The following is a 15,256-nucleotide window of genomic DNA, read 5'->3' as shown; positions in this document are numbered from 1 at the left end:
AATTCTTCTGGTAATCCTGTCAGTTTACTTCATTGTGTAATATCAGAATCGGCAGTCTCTGTGTAAGTATTGAGCTGTGTTTTGGATTGAGGGTGGGGTGGGGGAAAGGTGCAGGGAGAGAGGGTGAAGTTATTGTGGCTTGTGTGACAGAAGTCAGTTTTATATGGGTCTCCTAATTCAGATTGTGGCATTTGTGATATAGCTCCCAGCATTTATGTTGTTAAATCTGATTTCCACAGACCAGTGGGAGATTTTTGACCTTAAAATTCCCGAAAGGAGCAACAGTCAATGTGAGGGCAGAAATAACTTTCAAGGAATGAAAGGGTCACACCAGAAGGACTTTTTAAGTCCTTCTCTTCCCACACGCCTGGCTCTTTGCAGCCCAACTAGGAATCAGCTTGGGTGGTGCCAAGGTATCTGACACCGCTCGGTGGCGTGGTGTTTTCGAGTACACTTATGTCAATACATGGGCATTTTGTTTTAATCATTCATGGGATGTGGGCTTCGCTGGCTGGGCCAGCATTTATTTTCCATCCCTAATTGTCCTTGAGAAGGTGGTGGTGAGCTGCCTTCTTGAACTGCTGCAGTCCACGTGGTGTAGGTACACCCATAGTGCTGTTAGGGATGGAGTTCCAGGATTTTTACCCAGCAACAGTGAAGGAATGGTGATATATTTCCAGGTAAGGATGGTGAGTGACTTGGAGGGGAACTCCTAGGTGGTGGTGTTCCCATCTTATCTGCTGCCCTTGTCCTTTTAGATGGTAGTGGTCTTGGATTTGGGAGGTGTTGTCTAAGGAGCCTTGGTGAATTCCTGCAGTTCATCTTGTAGATGGTACACACTGCTGCTACTGTGCTTCGGTGGTGGAGGGAGTGAATGTTTGTGGATATGGTGCCAATCAAGCGGGCTGCTTTGTCCTGAATGGTGTCAAGCTTCTTGAGTGTTGTGGGAGCTGCACTCATCCAGACAAGTGGGGAGTATTCCATCACACTCCTGACTTGTGCCTTGTAGATGGTGGACAGGCTTTGGGGAGTCAGGAGGTAATTTACTCATCACAGGATTCCTAGCCTGTGACCTGCTCTTGTAGCCACAGTATTTATATGGCTAGTCCAGCTCAGTTTCTGGTCAATGGTAACCCCCAGGATGTTGATAGTGGGGGATTCAGTGATGGTAATGCCATTGAACAACAAGTGGCAATGTTTAGACTCTCTTGTTGGTGATGGTAATTGCCTGGCACATGTATGGCGTGAATGTTACTTGCCACTTTGTCAGCCCAAGCCTGGATATTGTCCCGGTCTTGCTGCATTTGGAAATGGACTGCTTCAGTATCTGAGGAGTCGCGAATGGTGCTGAACATTGTGCAACCATCAGCTAACATCCCTACTTCTGACCTTGTGATGGAAGGGAGGTCATTGATGAAGCAGCTGAAGATGGTTGGGCTGAGGACATTACCCTGAGGAACTCCTGCAGTGATGTCCTGGAGCTGAGATGACTGACCTCCAACAACCACAACCATCTTCCTTTGTGCTAGGTATGACTCTAACCAGTGTAGAGCTTCCCCCCTGGTTCCTATTGACTCCAGTTTTGTTAGGGCTCCTTGATGCCACAGTCAAATGCAGCCTTGATTTCAAGGGCAGTCACTCTCACCTCATCTCTGGAGTTCAACTCTTTTGTCCATGTTTGAATCAAGGCTGTAATGAGGTCAGGAGCTAAGTGACCCTGGTGGAACCCAAACTGGGATTCAGTGAGCAGGTTATTGCTAAGCAAGTGCTGCGTGATAGCACTGTTGAAGACCCCTTCCATTACTTTACTGATGATGGCGAGTAGACTGATGGAGCGGTAATTAGCCGGGTTGGATTTGTCCTGCTTTTCGTGTACAGGACATATCTGGGCAATTTTCCACATAGCTGGGTAGATGCCAGTTTTGTAGCTGCATTGGAACAGCTTGGCTAGGGGCACGGCAAGTTCTGGAGCGCAAGTTCTGGAGCACAAATCTTCAGTACTATTGCTGGAATATTGTCAGGGCACATAGTCTTTGCAGTATCCAGTGTCTTCAGCCGTTTCTTAATATCACGTGGAGTGAATCAAAATGGCTGAAGACTGGCATCTATGATGCCTGGGACTTCTGGAGGAGGCTGAGATGGATCATCCACTTGGCACTTCTGGCTGAAGATTGTAGCAAATGCTTCAGCCTTATCTTTTGCACTGGTGTGTTGGGCTCCCCCATCATTGAGGATGGGGATATTTGTGGAGCCTCCTCCTCTAACGAGTTGTTTAATTGTCCACCATCATTCACGCCTGGATGTGGCAGGACTGCAGAGTTTAGATCTGATCTGTTGGTTGTGGGATCGCTTAGCTCTGTCTATCACTTGCTGCTTATGCTGTTTGGCACACAAGTAGTCCTGTGTTGTAGCTTCACCAGATTGAAATGTCATTTTTAGGTATGCCTGGTGCTGCTTCTGGCATGTCCTCCTGCACTCTTCAATGAACCAGGGTTGATCCCCTGGCTTGATGGTAATGGTAGAGTGGGTGACATGCCGGGCCATGAGGTTACAGATTGTGTTCGAGTACAATTCTACTGCTGTTAATGGTCCACAGCGCCTCATGTATGCCCAGTCTTGAGTTGCTAGATCTGTTCGAAATCTATCCCATTTAGCACGATGGTAGTGCCACACAACGCGATGGAGGGTATCGTCAATGTAAATGTGGGACTTTGCCTCCACAGGACTGTGTGGTAGTCACTCCTACCGATACTGTCATGGACAGATGCATCTGCGGCAGGCAGGTTGCTGAGGATGAGATCAAGTATGTTTTTCCCTCTTGTTGATTCCCTCACCACCTGCCACAGACCCAATCTAGCAATTATGTCCTTTAGGACTCGGTCAGTAGTGGTGCTACCGAACCACTCTTGGTGATGGATATTGAAGTCCCCCACCCAGAGTACATTCTGCGCCCTTGCCACCCTCAGTGCTTCCTCCAAGTGGTGTTCAACATGGAGGAGCACTGATTCATCAGCTGAGGGAGGGTGGTACGTGGTAATCAGCAGGAGGTTTCCTTGCCTATATTTGACCTGATGCCATGAGACTTCATAGGGTCCAGGCATTTACAGATATATTCAGTGATCAGGCAGAGAAATTGCAGTTTGGAGATGGAGTTTCAGCAACCTTAACTGGGTATGTGTCTTCCTGCTAGGAGGGCAGGATGACCCGTACTCGCTGACCTATCTTAGCTCCAGATCCGCCAAAGCTTTAAAATTAAGATTCTGACCTTTGTGTTCAAATCCCTCCATGGCCTTGCCCTTTCCTACCTCCACACCCTTTCCAGCCTTGCAAACCTGTAAGATCTCAGCATTCCTTCAATTCTGACTCTTGTCCATCCTTGAATCCCTTCACTTCAGCATTAGTGTCCAGGTCTTCAGGTGCCTAGGCCCCAAGCCCAGGAATCCCTGTCTAAGCCCCCCTGCCTCTCTGTATCTCTGTCTTCCTCTAAGATGTCTCTTAGAACCTACTACTTTAGCCAATCTTTGGATCATCTGTCCTAATGTCTTCCCCTTTGGCTCAGTGTCAATTTCTGTCTGATAATGCTCCTGTGAAGCATCTTGGGATGTTTTACTGTGCTAAAGGCACCGTATAATGAAGTTGTCATTGATGGGTACATTTACCTATAATGTCTTCTGTTTGTGTACTGAATGAATACTTAATTACAGACTATCCAAGTGCTTTTTGTTGCTCTGATGTTCATATGAAGTCCATTAATTGGTTAAAAGAGCATGGCAACCTGCGAAAAGCAGCAGGAAACGTCTGCACTGTTCAGTAACCACATAATGTGATTTAATCAGATCAGAAGGTCACAGGAATGTAATTATGTACATGTGTTCCACAGATATTACAACAGGGGGGATTTCCCTTTAAGGAAGTAAATGTGAAGGTGACTCACATCAAGATTGTTGGAACCCAAGGTTGAAGATATTTCTAAATTGCTTATTTTACAATCATGATTCCCTAGATTTGAGGCCTCTGTGGGTTGTCTTATTTTGATTTCGAGAGGATCCACGCACGTAACTCCAGTTACCTCGTTGAGCCATCTAGGTCCCTGTGTTTAACATTTGAGTTGTTGTCTATACTGATGTGTGTGTGTGTGTGTGTGTGGCAGGAGGGGCACAGTCTGAGTGGAAGGGAAAGTTTAGTGTCTCTGAAGGAGTTGACATTGGAGATGGGAAAGATAAAAGTTGGTGTTGGACTTTGAGCTGTAATGAAACTAACAGTCGGCAGTAAACAAAAAGGCAGAAAAACTACAGATAACTCAAAGAAACAGAAGTGCTGGAAGCATTCGACAGGTCAGGCAGCACTGGTCGAGATAACAGGTCAAAGATGACAAGGATGTTGACCCTTTGTACGAACTGTGGACAATTAATCTACTTCATGCTTTTTTCTTTTTTAAGATGCCCTATACTGTAAACCAGCTCCTGGTGGAGGACTGCGCTGCAACACTTGCTACTCCCTATCATGCCCCACCCACAGTCAACTGAGCTAAAAATACCTGGGCTATAATGACCTCAACTGGAAGGGGGGAAATCAGCTGGTTTTCCCACTCCTCACTATTCAGGAATGTGTATGTTTGGGGTCAAGAAAGAACAGGACTGTGTTTAGCTGTGGTTCCCATCAACAGTCACTGTTGAAGTTCATGAGTAAATGTCTGGACATTGGGGAAGGTATCAGAAGTCACTGGGTCAAAATCCTGGAACTCCCTCCCTAATAGCTCTGTAGGTATACCTGCACCAGATAGAATGCAGCAATTCAAGAAGGCAGCTCACCTTTCTCAAGGGCGATTAGGGATGGGCAACAAGTGCTGGCCTGGCCAGTGATGCTCACATCCCAATAACAAAAGAAAAAAAAAAGTTGACCAGTGCCTTTCAGAACAGTACCTCAGCCTTAAGGAGAGGGGGAGGGACAAAATTGGCAAGAAGTTAATAATTGTGTTATATTAGTATATATGACATGACAGAAGTTACCTTGGAATCCAAGGAGGTCATTTGCAGCATCAATATATTTTTAACAATAGGAAATGACATTTTCAGACCACTGTATTGACTGCCACTTAGTTTGTGAATGATATGATTTGCACCCAGCCTAATGGTTCTTTGTAGCCCTCATAGGGAGTGGGGTTTGGGGTGTTGTGGGGGTGGGGCTGGGGAAGCAAGCAGTGTAATGATACACAGGACAGACCTCCAGTTTCAGTAATGGATGTTTTCCTGCTGTTGTCTATTTCCACAGGTAAACATGGCACATATAGGGAGTCTGGAAGAAGGAGCCAGGAGTAATAACTGTCACGAACAGCTACTTATGTGTGGAGTTCAGAGCTTCTCAGACAAGAAGGACATTATCACCAGCTTGGTGTCTGCCTTGGACTCGATGGTCAGTGCAATCTGCTCCAGTAGGACAGTCTTGCCTGAGAATTATAACTTCTCAGCTCTGGTATCATCCTTGTGAATCTTTTTAGCACCCTCTCCAGTTTCTCTATCTTTCTTACAATATGGGGACCAGATAAGTGCACAGTGCTCTAAGTGTGGTCTAATCCAGGTTTGATATAGATTTAACATAACTTCTCTGTTTTTCAGTTCTAGCCGTCCAGAAATGAACCTTATTGTTTGTTTCCTTTTATAGTTTCATTAACCTGCTACTTTTGGTGATTTGCCTGTTGTACCCCTCGATCCCTTTGCTCCTCTACCAATTTGGCCTCCCATTATCCAAGCAGCATGTGACTCCCTTATTCCGTGCTCCTGTTTCTCTCAAAAATGCAGAAAAGTTATATATCTTCCAACATGATTAATCTTACCTGTAAAATTGTCTTGTATGTTTCCATACTTCGAGCAATGTTTTTATTCAGAGGCCTCAACATTTCTGAAGCTTCTAGAGCTTGTATTCCCCTTCCCCACCTGTCACTGACTGGGAGAGATTAGTCCATAAACCACTTCCCAGCAAGCACCTGTGCTTACATTTCCCAGCATGCTGCAGTATAAGCAGGTGTCCTGTGAAGCAAATTCCCAGCAGGTACCGACCCAGAACAAAATGGAAAACTCTCAAAAGTCAAAGAGAGAAAAGACAACTATAAACAATTACTGGAGGCCAGATTTTCCCTCTGGGCTTTGGCTGTCTGGCTGAAATGTGGGTCAGAAGCCCGCACCGTGGGGGGGAAAACGTCATTTAGTGTGATTTTCGAGGGCAGGCCTTCAAAGCTGGAGGGCCGATCTGAGACCTTTCAGCTTGAAAGGGGCAGCAGCCTGCGATGGAAGGTAAGTGAGTGAGAGAGAGCTTCAAAATGGAGGGAGCAGGGGAACCTCTCTTTTGGACAGTTTGCAGGAGAGATTTCAAATGGAGAATATTTCCAGTGAGTGCCTCCTGGAGCCCTGCGCACCCCCCCACCCCCCCCCCCCCCCCCGGCACATAAGCTGGCTCCACGCCCCCTTGGTGACCTGAAGGCTGCCTGGAAAACCCCTGCTGGCCTCCTTTAATTGGCCTTAACGAGCTGTGCCAGCTACCTGCTTCCCCCCCACCCCCAACCCCAGCCACTAGCCCTAACCACTACCAAAATGCCTCCGTAAAAATGGCCAGGGACTGGGATGAGGGCAGGGAATTGGCATGCTGGCCAGCTGGGATTCTTATAGTGCCTCTTGTAGTGCCTGCCTCCGATCCTGGCCCCAGCCAGGGCTAAAAGTCAAACCCTATAAGTTTGCTAAAATTTAAAACTTTTTTGAATAAAAGTCTGAGATTATAAATTTACTGGTGGTCAGAGGAAGAGGATTTTCATCTTCACCGCTTGTGCAGTAAAACACTGGACAGATTGCTTGCCTCTTCATAGAGAGCCACCTACTTCCTGTCCACTGGAAATGGAAGTTGGGACTTTGGTATAAAGGCCGGTGATTTGCTGGTTTAGCGTCCAAGAAGTGATGATGAAAATCACCTCCAGAGAATCTGAAAATAACACAGAACCTGCATACGCAGACAGAAACATTGAGTGGTACAACACAGAAGGAGGCCATTCAACCCATTGAGCTCACACCAGCTCTTTGGCAGAGCTGTCCTATTAATCCCGCTGCCCTGGCTGTTCTCCATGTCCCTTTATTTTATGTTCCTCACGTATTTATCCAGTTCCATCTTGAAAGTTACTTTCCACCATCATCTTATACCAGATCACAACAAATCGCTTCATAAAAAAAGTATTTCCTCACGTCACCTCTGGTTCTTTTGCCAATCATCTTAAGTCTGTGTTTCTCTGGTTACCTGCCCTTCTGCCACTGGAAACAGTTTCAACTTATTTACTCAATCAATACCATTCACAACTTTGAACAGCTCTATTCAATTTCCCCTTAACCTCCTCTACTCTAAGGAGAACAACCCCAGTTTCTCCAGTCTCTTCACGTATCTGAAGTCCCTCATCCCTGGTACCATCTTGGTAAATTTCTTCTGCACCCTCTCTGCGGCCTTGGCATCCTTCCTAAAGTGTGGTGCCCCAAACTGAACATGCTATTCTAGCTCAGGCCTAACCAGTGTTTTATAAAGTTTTAACATATCTTCCTTTTGTACTCTATCCCTCTATTAATATTGTTAGCAGCCTTCTGAACTTGTTCCACTACCAGTTAAAGATTTGTGTATGTGCACTCTCAGGTCTCTCTGTTTCTGCACCTTCTTAAAACAAAATGCCTCTTCATTCTTCCTACCAAAATGCATCAGTTCCCATTTCCTGCATTAAGTTTTATCTTCTATGTGTAGGCTCATTTCCCCAGGCTGTCTATGGCCTCCTGATGTCTATTACTGTACTCCTCATTATTTCCTACATTTCTGACTTTCATATCATCTGTTAATGTTGAAATTATGCCCTGTATAATCAATACTAGCCTGAGCATTAGAGGCACACAAGTTTTCTAACATTTGTCTTTTCTTTTATATTCACTCATGGGATGTGGGTGTCGCTGGCTGGGCCAGCTTTTACTTCCCATCCCTAGTTGTCCTTGAGAAGGTGCTGGTGAGCTGCCTTCTTCAACTGCTGCTGTCCATGTGGGTAGGTACACCCACAGTGCTGTTAGGGAGGGAGTTCCAGGATTTTGACCCAGTGACAGTGAAGGAATGGCGATGCATTTCCAAGTCAGGATGGTGAGTGACTTGGAGGGGAACTTCCAGGTGGTGGTGTTCCCATGTGTCTGCTGCCCTTGTCCTTCTAGGTGGTAGAGGTCTTGGGTTTGGAAGGTGCTTTCGAAGAAGCCTTGATGACTTGCTGCAGTGCATCTTGTAGGTGGTACACACTGCTGCTACTGTATGCCGATTGTGGAGGGAATGAATGTTGAAGATGGTGGTTAGGGTGCCCATTAAGCAGACTGCTTTGTCCAGGATAGTGTTGAACTTCACGAGTGTTGCGGGAGCTGCACTCATCCAGGCAAGTGGAGAATATTCCATCACAATCCTGACTTGTGCTTTGTAGATGGTGGATAGACCTTGGGTCAGGAGTGAGTTACTCACCACAGAATTCCAAGCCTCTGACCTGCTCTTATGGCTGCATTATTTATATGGCTGATCCAGTTCAATTTCTGGTCTATGGTAACCTCCCAGGGTGTTGATGATGGGGCATTCAATGATGGAAATGCTGTTGAACGTTACTTGCCACTTATCAGCCAAAGCCTGAATGTTGTCCAGGCCTTTTGCTGCAGGTTGGCACGGACAGCTTCATATACGCTGTGCCACTGGAGATGAGATATAGTTACAGCTAGTGATTTGGTAAGGCAGAAATTGATGACAGGTGCAAGGAAAATGGCTAAAGTAGCTCAAGGGCAAAATACTGCGGATGGTGGAAATCAGAAATAAAAACAGAAAGTGCTGGAAATACTCAGCAGGTCATGCAGCATCTGTGGAGAGAAAAACCAAGTTAACGTTTCAGGTCAATGAACTTTCATCAGAACTCGGCTAAAGTAACAGTCACTGGCGGGTGATACCCTTTGTCTGATTTTATTCCTGCCAGCATTTAAGTTGTAACTAGCGGTATCTTTGTCTCTCCCAGCTGGCATTAACATCGAGTGAAGTTTCCAGATGGTTTTACAGGGGTACTGGGATTAATGGCACTCTTTAAAATGGGAGTTGGATTAAGTTGCCAGGAAGCAGAATGCATGCTGTTGGCATAAACAGCTGAAAATAACCAGCAGGAACCTTCCTTAATTCCTAGGCAAGCATAGCGAAATGGAGCGAGGTCTTGTGGCGCAGTGGTAACATCCCTACCTCTGGGCCAGAAGCTCCGGGTTCAAATCCCTCTTCAGGACTTGATGGCCAAGGAAGCTGCGTTCGTCATGTGGTCAAACAGGTTGAGTATCAACTTCTAAATCTTTCCAATATGCCTGATTGCAGTCGGTAAAGACTGGGAGAGTTTCCTGGTCATACTGCAGAAGGGAATGGCAAACTATTGCAGTACTTTGCCAAGCATGATTATGGACCAATCCAATGGAAGTCCATGGTCACCAATGCCTTCTTAGGGCATGGTAGCTGAAGGAAGAGGAGGAGAGAGATAGAATGCCACAATTTCCAATATACAGCTGAAAGGTTCCAACAATTAGAAAAACTAACAATTCTCCAGTGTCCATGACAACATTTGTTTCTTAAACAACACCTAAAACAGGCGATCTGGTCATTATCCCATAGCTGTTTGTGGGATCTTGCTGTGCACAAATTGGTTGCTGCATTTTCTACATTACAACAGCAACTACATCTCAGAGGTACTTCATTGAACATAATGCGCTTTGGGACACCCTGAGGTAAAGGGTGGTGTAGAAATGCAAGTCCCTTTCTTTAACTATAAAAATGTGTTCATGGTGTAATACTCCTGTTAGCAAAATGGTGTCCACATTGATATACCCAAGACCAATGCCATGAGAAGTCTATTAGTGATGGCATTTAAAATGCTACTACTTGCCCTGTCGCATTCCCCATCACATTAGGTGTCGCACTTAATTGTAAAGAAGAATCCCAGGCAACTTTCCCTGTCACACTTTGACCTGCTTCACAAAATAAAATGTAAATTCAGAAAAGGAGCAACAAATTCCAATGAAGAGGTTGGACATGCATGAACTGAATGGAAGGAAAACATGTAAAACCCTAATAAGGAACTGCTATCAACGTATGAACAATTAAGTGATGTACAAGCAGTCAACAGAAATAAAACAAACTCAACCAATAAAATCCCTCATAAAATGTTGCCATGCTTTGAACCACCATTTTGAATTTCCCGTGGCTCAAAAATTGCCAATAAAAAATATTTATAATGAGGTACTCTCAAATAATCAAACAATCCTGCTATCCAGTATTATTGACCCCTGGAAAATGTTTCTTCTTGAGCAGCCTACTCCCGCCTCAAAGCTGAATTATTGGGTTAGGTTTTGTTGACATTTTTAAATGCTGTGATTTGTCCTGGTGTATGGTATCCCTGTCAATCACAGGAAACCCGTTCCTTCAGAGTACAGGGGTTAAGGGGCCTTGCTGATTCTAATGAATGTCCCCACAGAGTGTGCCAGGACTTGCTGTTTGGTAAGCAGAGATGTCTTCCCAATCCAGGAGTGAGGAGTGGAAATTCAGACACACGCCTCCCACGATTTCCCTGCTGAGGGAACTACTGATGTGTGACCCCAGCATGCAAAGCTGCTTATTGGCTGAAAAAAGGATGACAATTTACCACCAACAATAATGGAATGGAAGTGTTGAGACTGTTCGGTAGAGCCAGTCAACTTCTGAAAGAGGGAAAGGTTAAAGTTTTAGATAAAGCATGAACTGCCTCATCTGAAAGTCTAGCTTATCTATCACTTGCTAAAGGTGTTTTTTTTCCAGTGATTTCCCCTTTTTCGGATGTCTAATGCCTTAGCATCATAAGAACAGAATTCATGATCTCGAAGGTGAACAGCAGCCACTGCATGCAAGTAGAAGTTATTCATTGTGAAACCACTTTTCATTGTGTATGTGAAATGCAACTAGGGACCATAAGAATTGGAGTAGGCCATTCAGCCCCTTCAGCCTGTTTCCCCCATTCAATGAGATCATAGCTGATCAGTATCTTAACTCCATCTCGCCTTGCCTAACAAAAACCTATCCATCTAAGTTTTGAAGTTTTCAATTGACCCTCAGTATCAATGGATTTCAGGGGTCAGATAATGGACATTCCTTCTGTGTGTTAAATATCTTGAGCTCTGGATAGCTGAACTTCCCTTTACAATCCATGGATGTTGACTTTCTGCTTGGCTCTGGCCTCCCCAGACACTAACCTCTTTGTGATCTTTTGCATTCTGCAGTGCACAGCGCTCTCAAAGTTAAACACTGAAGTTGCCTGCATTGCTGTTCATGAGGAAACCATGTTTGTTCTGGGAACAGAGAAAGGAAAATTGTTTTTAAATGCCAGGAGAGAACTGCAAAAAGAATTTGTCAAATACTGCAGTAAGTTTACACCACTTGGTTATTGTGCGCTAGGGCATCTAGAGCTGCTTTTTGAGCTTCTAATACTGGCTTAATTGGCTATGTGGTATCCTTCCTTCTGTACTGATACTTACATCATTCCATAATGCCCCAGTGCAAGATTTGAGTGCCTAACACTGGCTGACCCTTCAGAATAGGGATGAGGGAGTGCTGCAATGTCAGCGGTACCACCTTTTGGGTAAAATGTTATGCCAAGGCCCTACTCCCTCTTGCGCAGATGTAAAAGATCCTTTGGCAGACTTTGAAGAAGAACAGGGGGAGTACTCACCTGGCCAGCATTTACCTCTCAGCCAAGATCACCAACTGCAGATCATCTCAGTGCTGTTTGTAGGACCTTGCTGTGCGCAAATTAGCTGCCCCATGTGCCATACACAACAATAGTGACCAGAGTTCAAAAGTACTTCATTAGCTGTGCTCTGCTTTGGGACACCCTGAAGTACTATCCAAATGCATGTCCTTTCTTATTAAGGAACACTTATAGATTTTCTCGTATTGAGAATGGAGTCTGTTCAGAGACTAAGGGAGAGTACTTAACGCTTCAGTTACTTTGCATGAATGATTTGATTGTACATCTAGACTAATGTGAAGTCCATTTTATAAATAGCCCCAAATAAACACCCAAACTCTGAATTGTTACTGAATTCTTTGGGGTTAGAGTAGAATCATTTCCAAATCTTGACGGTCTTGATGGACACGAGGCTCCGCTCCTGAAATCCCACAGGTGCAAGGGGAAAGAATTTGCCATAATAAAATATTATTAGTAATGGCCTAGGGCTGCATTGGCTGCCTGTCCCCTCAGGTGAGGGGGAGGAAGTCAAATGCATGTTTCATTTAAAAGGGGGGTAGAGACTCTTGGTCAGTGAGAAGTTGAAAACCAATGAACGTTAATATTCTCAGGTTTGTGCAGTGTGTGGTTAGATGTGGGGTAGTCTTTATTTCAATCGTATCTTTAAGGGGAATTGCTGAGGCATTGCCCGAAAGAAGGAAGATTAACTGCAAATCATCCCAGCTTCCTTTTGTGCTAAGGAGCAATATAGCAGAGGCTTCAGGTATAAGTCATTTGTCTCCTCCTTCAATGAGGACATGGTGCCAGAGAGCAGAGTAAGCATGTGTACTCTATCCTCTTCTATTCAGGCTGGCTGGGGGGGGTGGTTGTCACCTACCCTTCATCGGTTAACTGAATCTCCACCCTTGTCCCGGCAGCAAACTGGAACGCACAACTACGGGAGATGGAGATGTTAAAAATGGTGACAGACAATGGTCGGAATGTTCAAAGGGACTCGCCGGATCCCATGGCTGATATTTATGTCTTGCGAAAGATGGTGGAAGAAGTGTTTGCTGTGCTTTACAGTGAGTGTGTAGAATTTGTGTGCTAACTGCACACGAGGGGAGGGGTTGTGCTCGATTTTTATGGGGGGTCAGAGCTGCAAAGATCAGAGCGCACAACAGCACCATCTTCCAGGAGTGTTCTGGAGGTGCGGTAGCACTGGTGCTCTCTTGCTCTGCTTGGGATATGATTCAGCAGGTGTCATCTTACTCTGCTGGGGATACAGTTCCAGATAATGTGCTGAAAATATGATTTATTTTAAGGCCACAAAATCCAGTTCTTATAGGTAAAAACTGTCATTGTTTTATGAGAGAAACTTGTAGACTGTAAAATACTTGTAAATATTGGACTCTGGGTCACATTTTTATAAATCATTTTACTATTTACAATGGGATCATTAAAAATATTTGCTATGTAATGACATCACTGCGAGACCAGGGGAATTGTTTCTGCTGTGAAGTAATGTGAGAAAACTTTAAGAGAATTACAACCTACTGGATATTAGTTTAGACTTTCTCAGTGATTAATGATCAAAACTCACTTTGATTTCAGGTGAGGCCCTGGAAAAGTCTTCAATTGTCCCTGTGCCTTATGAGAAAATCCTGAGGGACCCACCTTCTATAATGGTTCATGGGCTGCCTGATGGGGTCAGTTTCAAGCGGCCTTCCGAGTATGAAGCTCACACTCTGAAAAGGATTCTGGAGCGGAGTAACCGAATTCGATTTACTGTGAAAAGGTATTTGTCCATGAAATGGCTTATTAGGCGTGAGAGAGGACTGACTCATTCGGGCACCAAGCCGTCTCTTAGAGGATGGAAAGATTGAGTGATGCAGTGTTTTCTCATCCTCTCCTCCATCCAGCCCAGCCAATACTTGACATCAGTTATAGGACAATGGTAATTAAGCACTATTCTTTGTAATGAAGAAACCCAGGAACTTGCACTTATATAGCATCCCAAAGCATTCTACAGCCAATAAAGTGCGTTTGAAGCGTACCTACTAGTGTAATGGTGGAAATGTGGCAGCCATTTTGCACATAGCAAGCTCCCACAAATGTCAATGTGATCGTGATCCAATAATCAGCGTTAGATGTTGGTTGAGGAATAAATATTGGCCAGGACGCTGGAAGAAATCACCTGCTCTTAGTGCCACGGCATCATTTTTGCGCACCTGAGATGGGAGACAAGACCTTGGTTTAATGTCCCATCAAAGGACGATACCTCTGACAGTGCAGCACACTCTCAGTACCGCAGATAAGTGTCAGCCTGGTGATTGTGCTCAAATCTCTGGAATAGTGCTTGACCTTGTAACCTTCTGACTCAGGTGAGAGTGCTACTATTGAGCCAAAGTCAATCTGAAATTTAAACACCTTAGGTGTACAACTTTACCCACTCAAATCTTTTAGGGTGAATTGTAAGCTGAAAAGTTGTGATATTTTTGGTCACAGTGAACTAACCTTGGAGTTCTGCTGTATTTTCCTCCTCCCCACCAAATCCATGGGTCTCTGAGGCCCAGTGTGTGAGAGCCCTTTTATCTGGAGCCTGAGTCCCAGTGTGTGTATACCTCTTACATATTTTAAACTTTAAAGCAGAATCTTCACTGAAAGCCAATGGTATTTTTATTTTCCTATCCTCCCACCCCCTCCATTCTCTCCAGATCATTTGACGAGGATCTCCAGGAGCTGAGGACCCGTGTGGATCAGGATCGGGAAATCCAGCCTGGAAAAAGCACTTGTGATTTTAACCGGGAGAGTCCGGTGGCTAAACTAGCCAATCAGGACACGAGCAATGTACGGACACCTCCACAATTCCTTTATGATCTCCCAGGATCCAGGATTCCATTGGATTTAAACCAGGACCTTTTGGCTACAAGGCCTACAACAAACTTTAACCATGACCTTTCACACACTGGAGCCTCAATAGTGATGGACTCGAATAAGCTCCCTCCTGCTCGAGACTGCGCCGATGACACTGGTAAAAGCCTTTTTATATTCAGGGGAATTCAAACCAGCGGCATTTGGCTAAAAGAAAAGGCAGCAAGCACCTTGATGGTTTGTAATGTGCTGATTGGTCAGCGTTAGGAGATATAAAGTTTCTTAGCTCCCTCTGAACCTTCCCAGAGAAGATAGACAACAGTCTGTTTTAGAGTGAAGCTACCCACCATATCCTGACAACGTTCCTCACCCTCCGTCTTGATGACTGCCCTTCCCACCATTTCTCCAGCCATTCCTTAGTCTCTCTGAGCTAGCATTGAATTCATAGGTGGAAATTCATGGGCAGTGTATACATGGTTTTCCTGGCGTGCATGATATGGATGGCCAAGGTTTCCCGCTGGTAGCTTAAACCAGAGAGCAACTCCCTTAGTGTCAAATTGAGGAGGGTTTTGTTCTGCTTTAGGAACTGGGTTGAGACTGGCCAGACCCCATCAGTCTGAG

General features: G+C 44.9%; 1 protein-coding gene across 11 annotated transcripts in view; it reads left to right on the top strand.

Annotated features, from left to right (window-relative positions):
- gtf2ird1 (GTF2I repeat domain containing 1) overlaps positions 1–15,256 on the top strand; it is a 200,237-nt gene that overhangs the window by 63,419 nt on the left and 121,562 nt on the right. For all 11 annotated transcript variants that reach the window (XR_013577523.1, XR_013577522.1, XM_078548429.1 and 8 more), the window contains exons 2-6: positions 5,272–5,412; positions 11,316–11,457; positions 12,700–12,846; positions 13,376–13,559; positions 14,479–14,795. Coding sequence is in view for 9 of the 11 variants with exons in the window: in XM_078548429.1 (XP_078404555.1) it covers positions 5,278–5,412; positions 11,316–11,457; positions 12,700–12,846; positions 13,376–13,559; positions 14,479–14,795 (925 nt within the window). In the remaining 2 variants the exon portion in view is untranslated. The remainder of the gene's footprint in view (positions 1–5,271; positions 5,413–11,315; positions 11,458–12,699; positions 12,847–13,375; positions 13,560–14,478; positions 14,796–15,256) is intronic.

This window comes from Cetorhinus maximus, chromosome 9, assembly GCF_964194155.1.
Source record: "Cetorhinus maximus chromosome 9, sCetMax3.hap1.1, whole genome shotgun sequence".
NCBI classification, from domain to species: domain Eukaryota; kingdom Metazoa; phylum Chordata; class Chondrichthyes; order Lamniformes; family Cetorhinidae; genus Cetorhinus; species Cetorhinus maximus.
The sequence above is the reverse complement of the archived record's forward strand: the minus strand, read 5'-3'. Positions and strand labels throughout refer to the sequence as shown.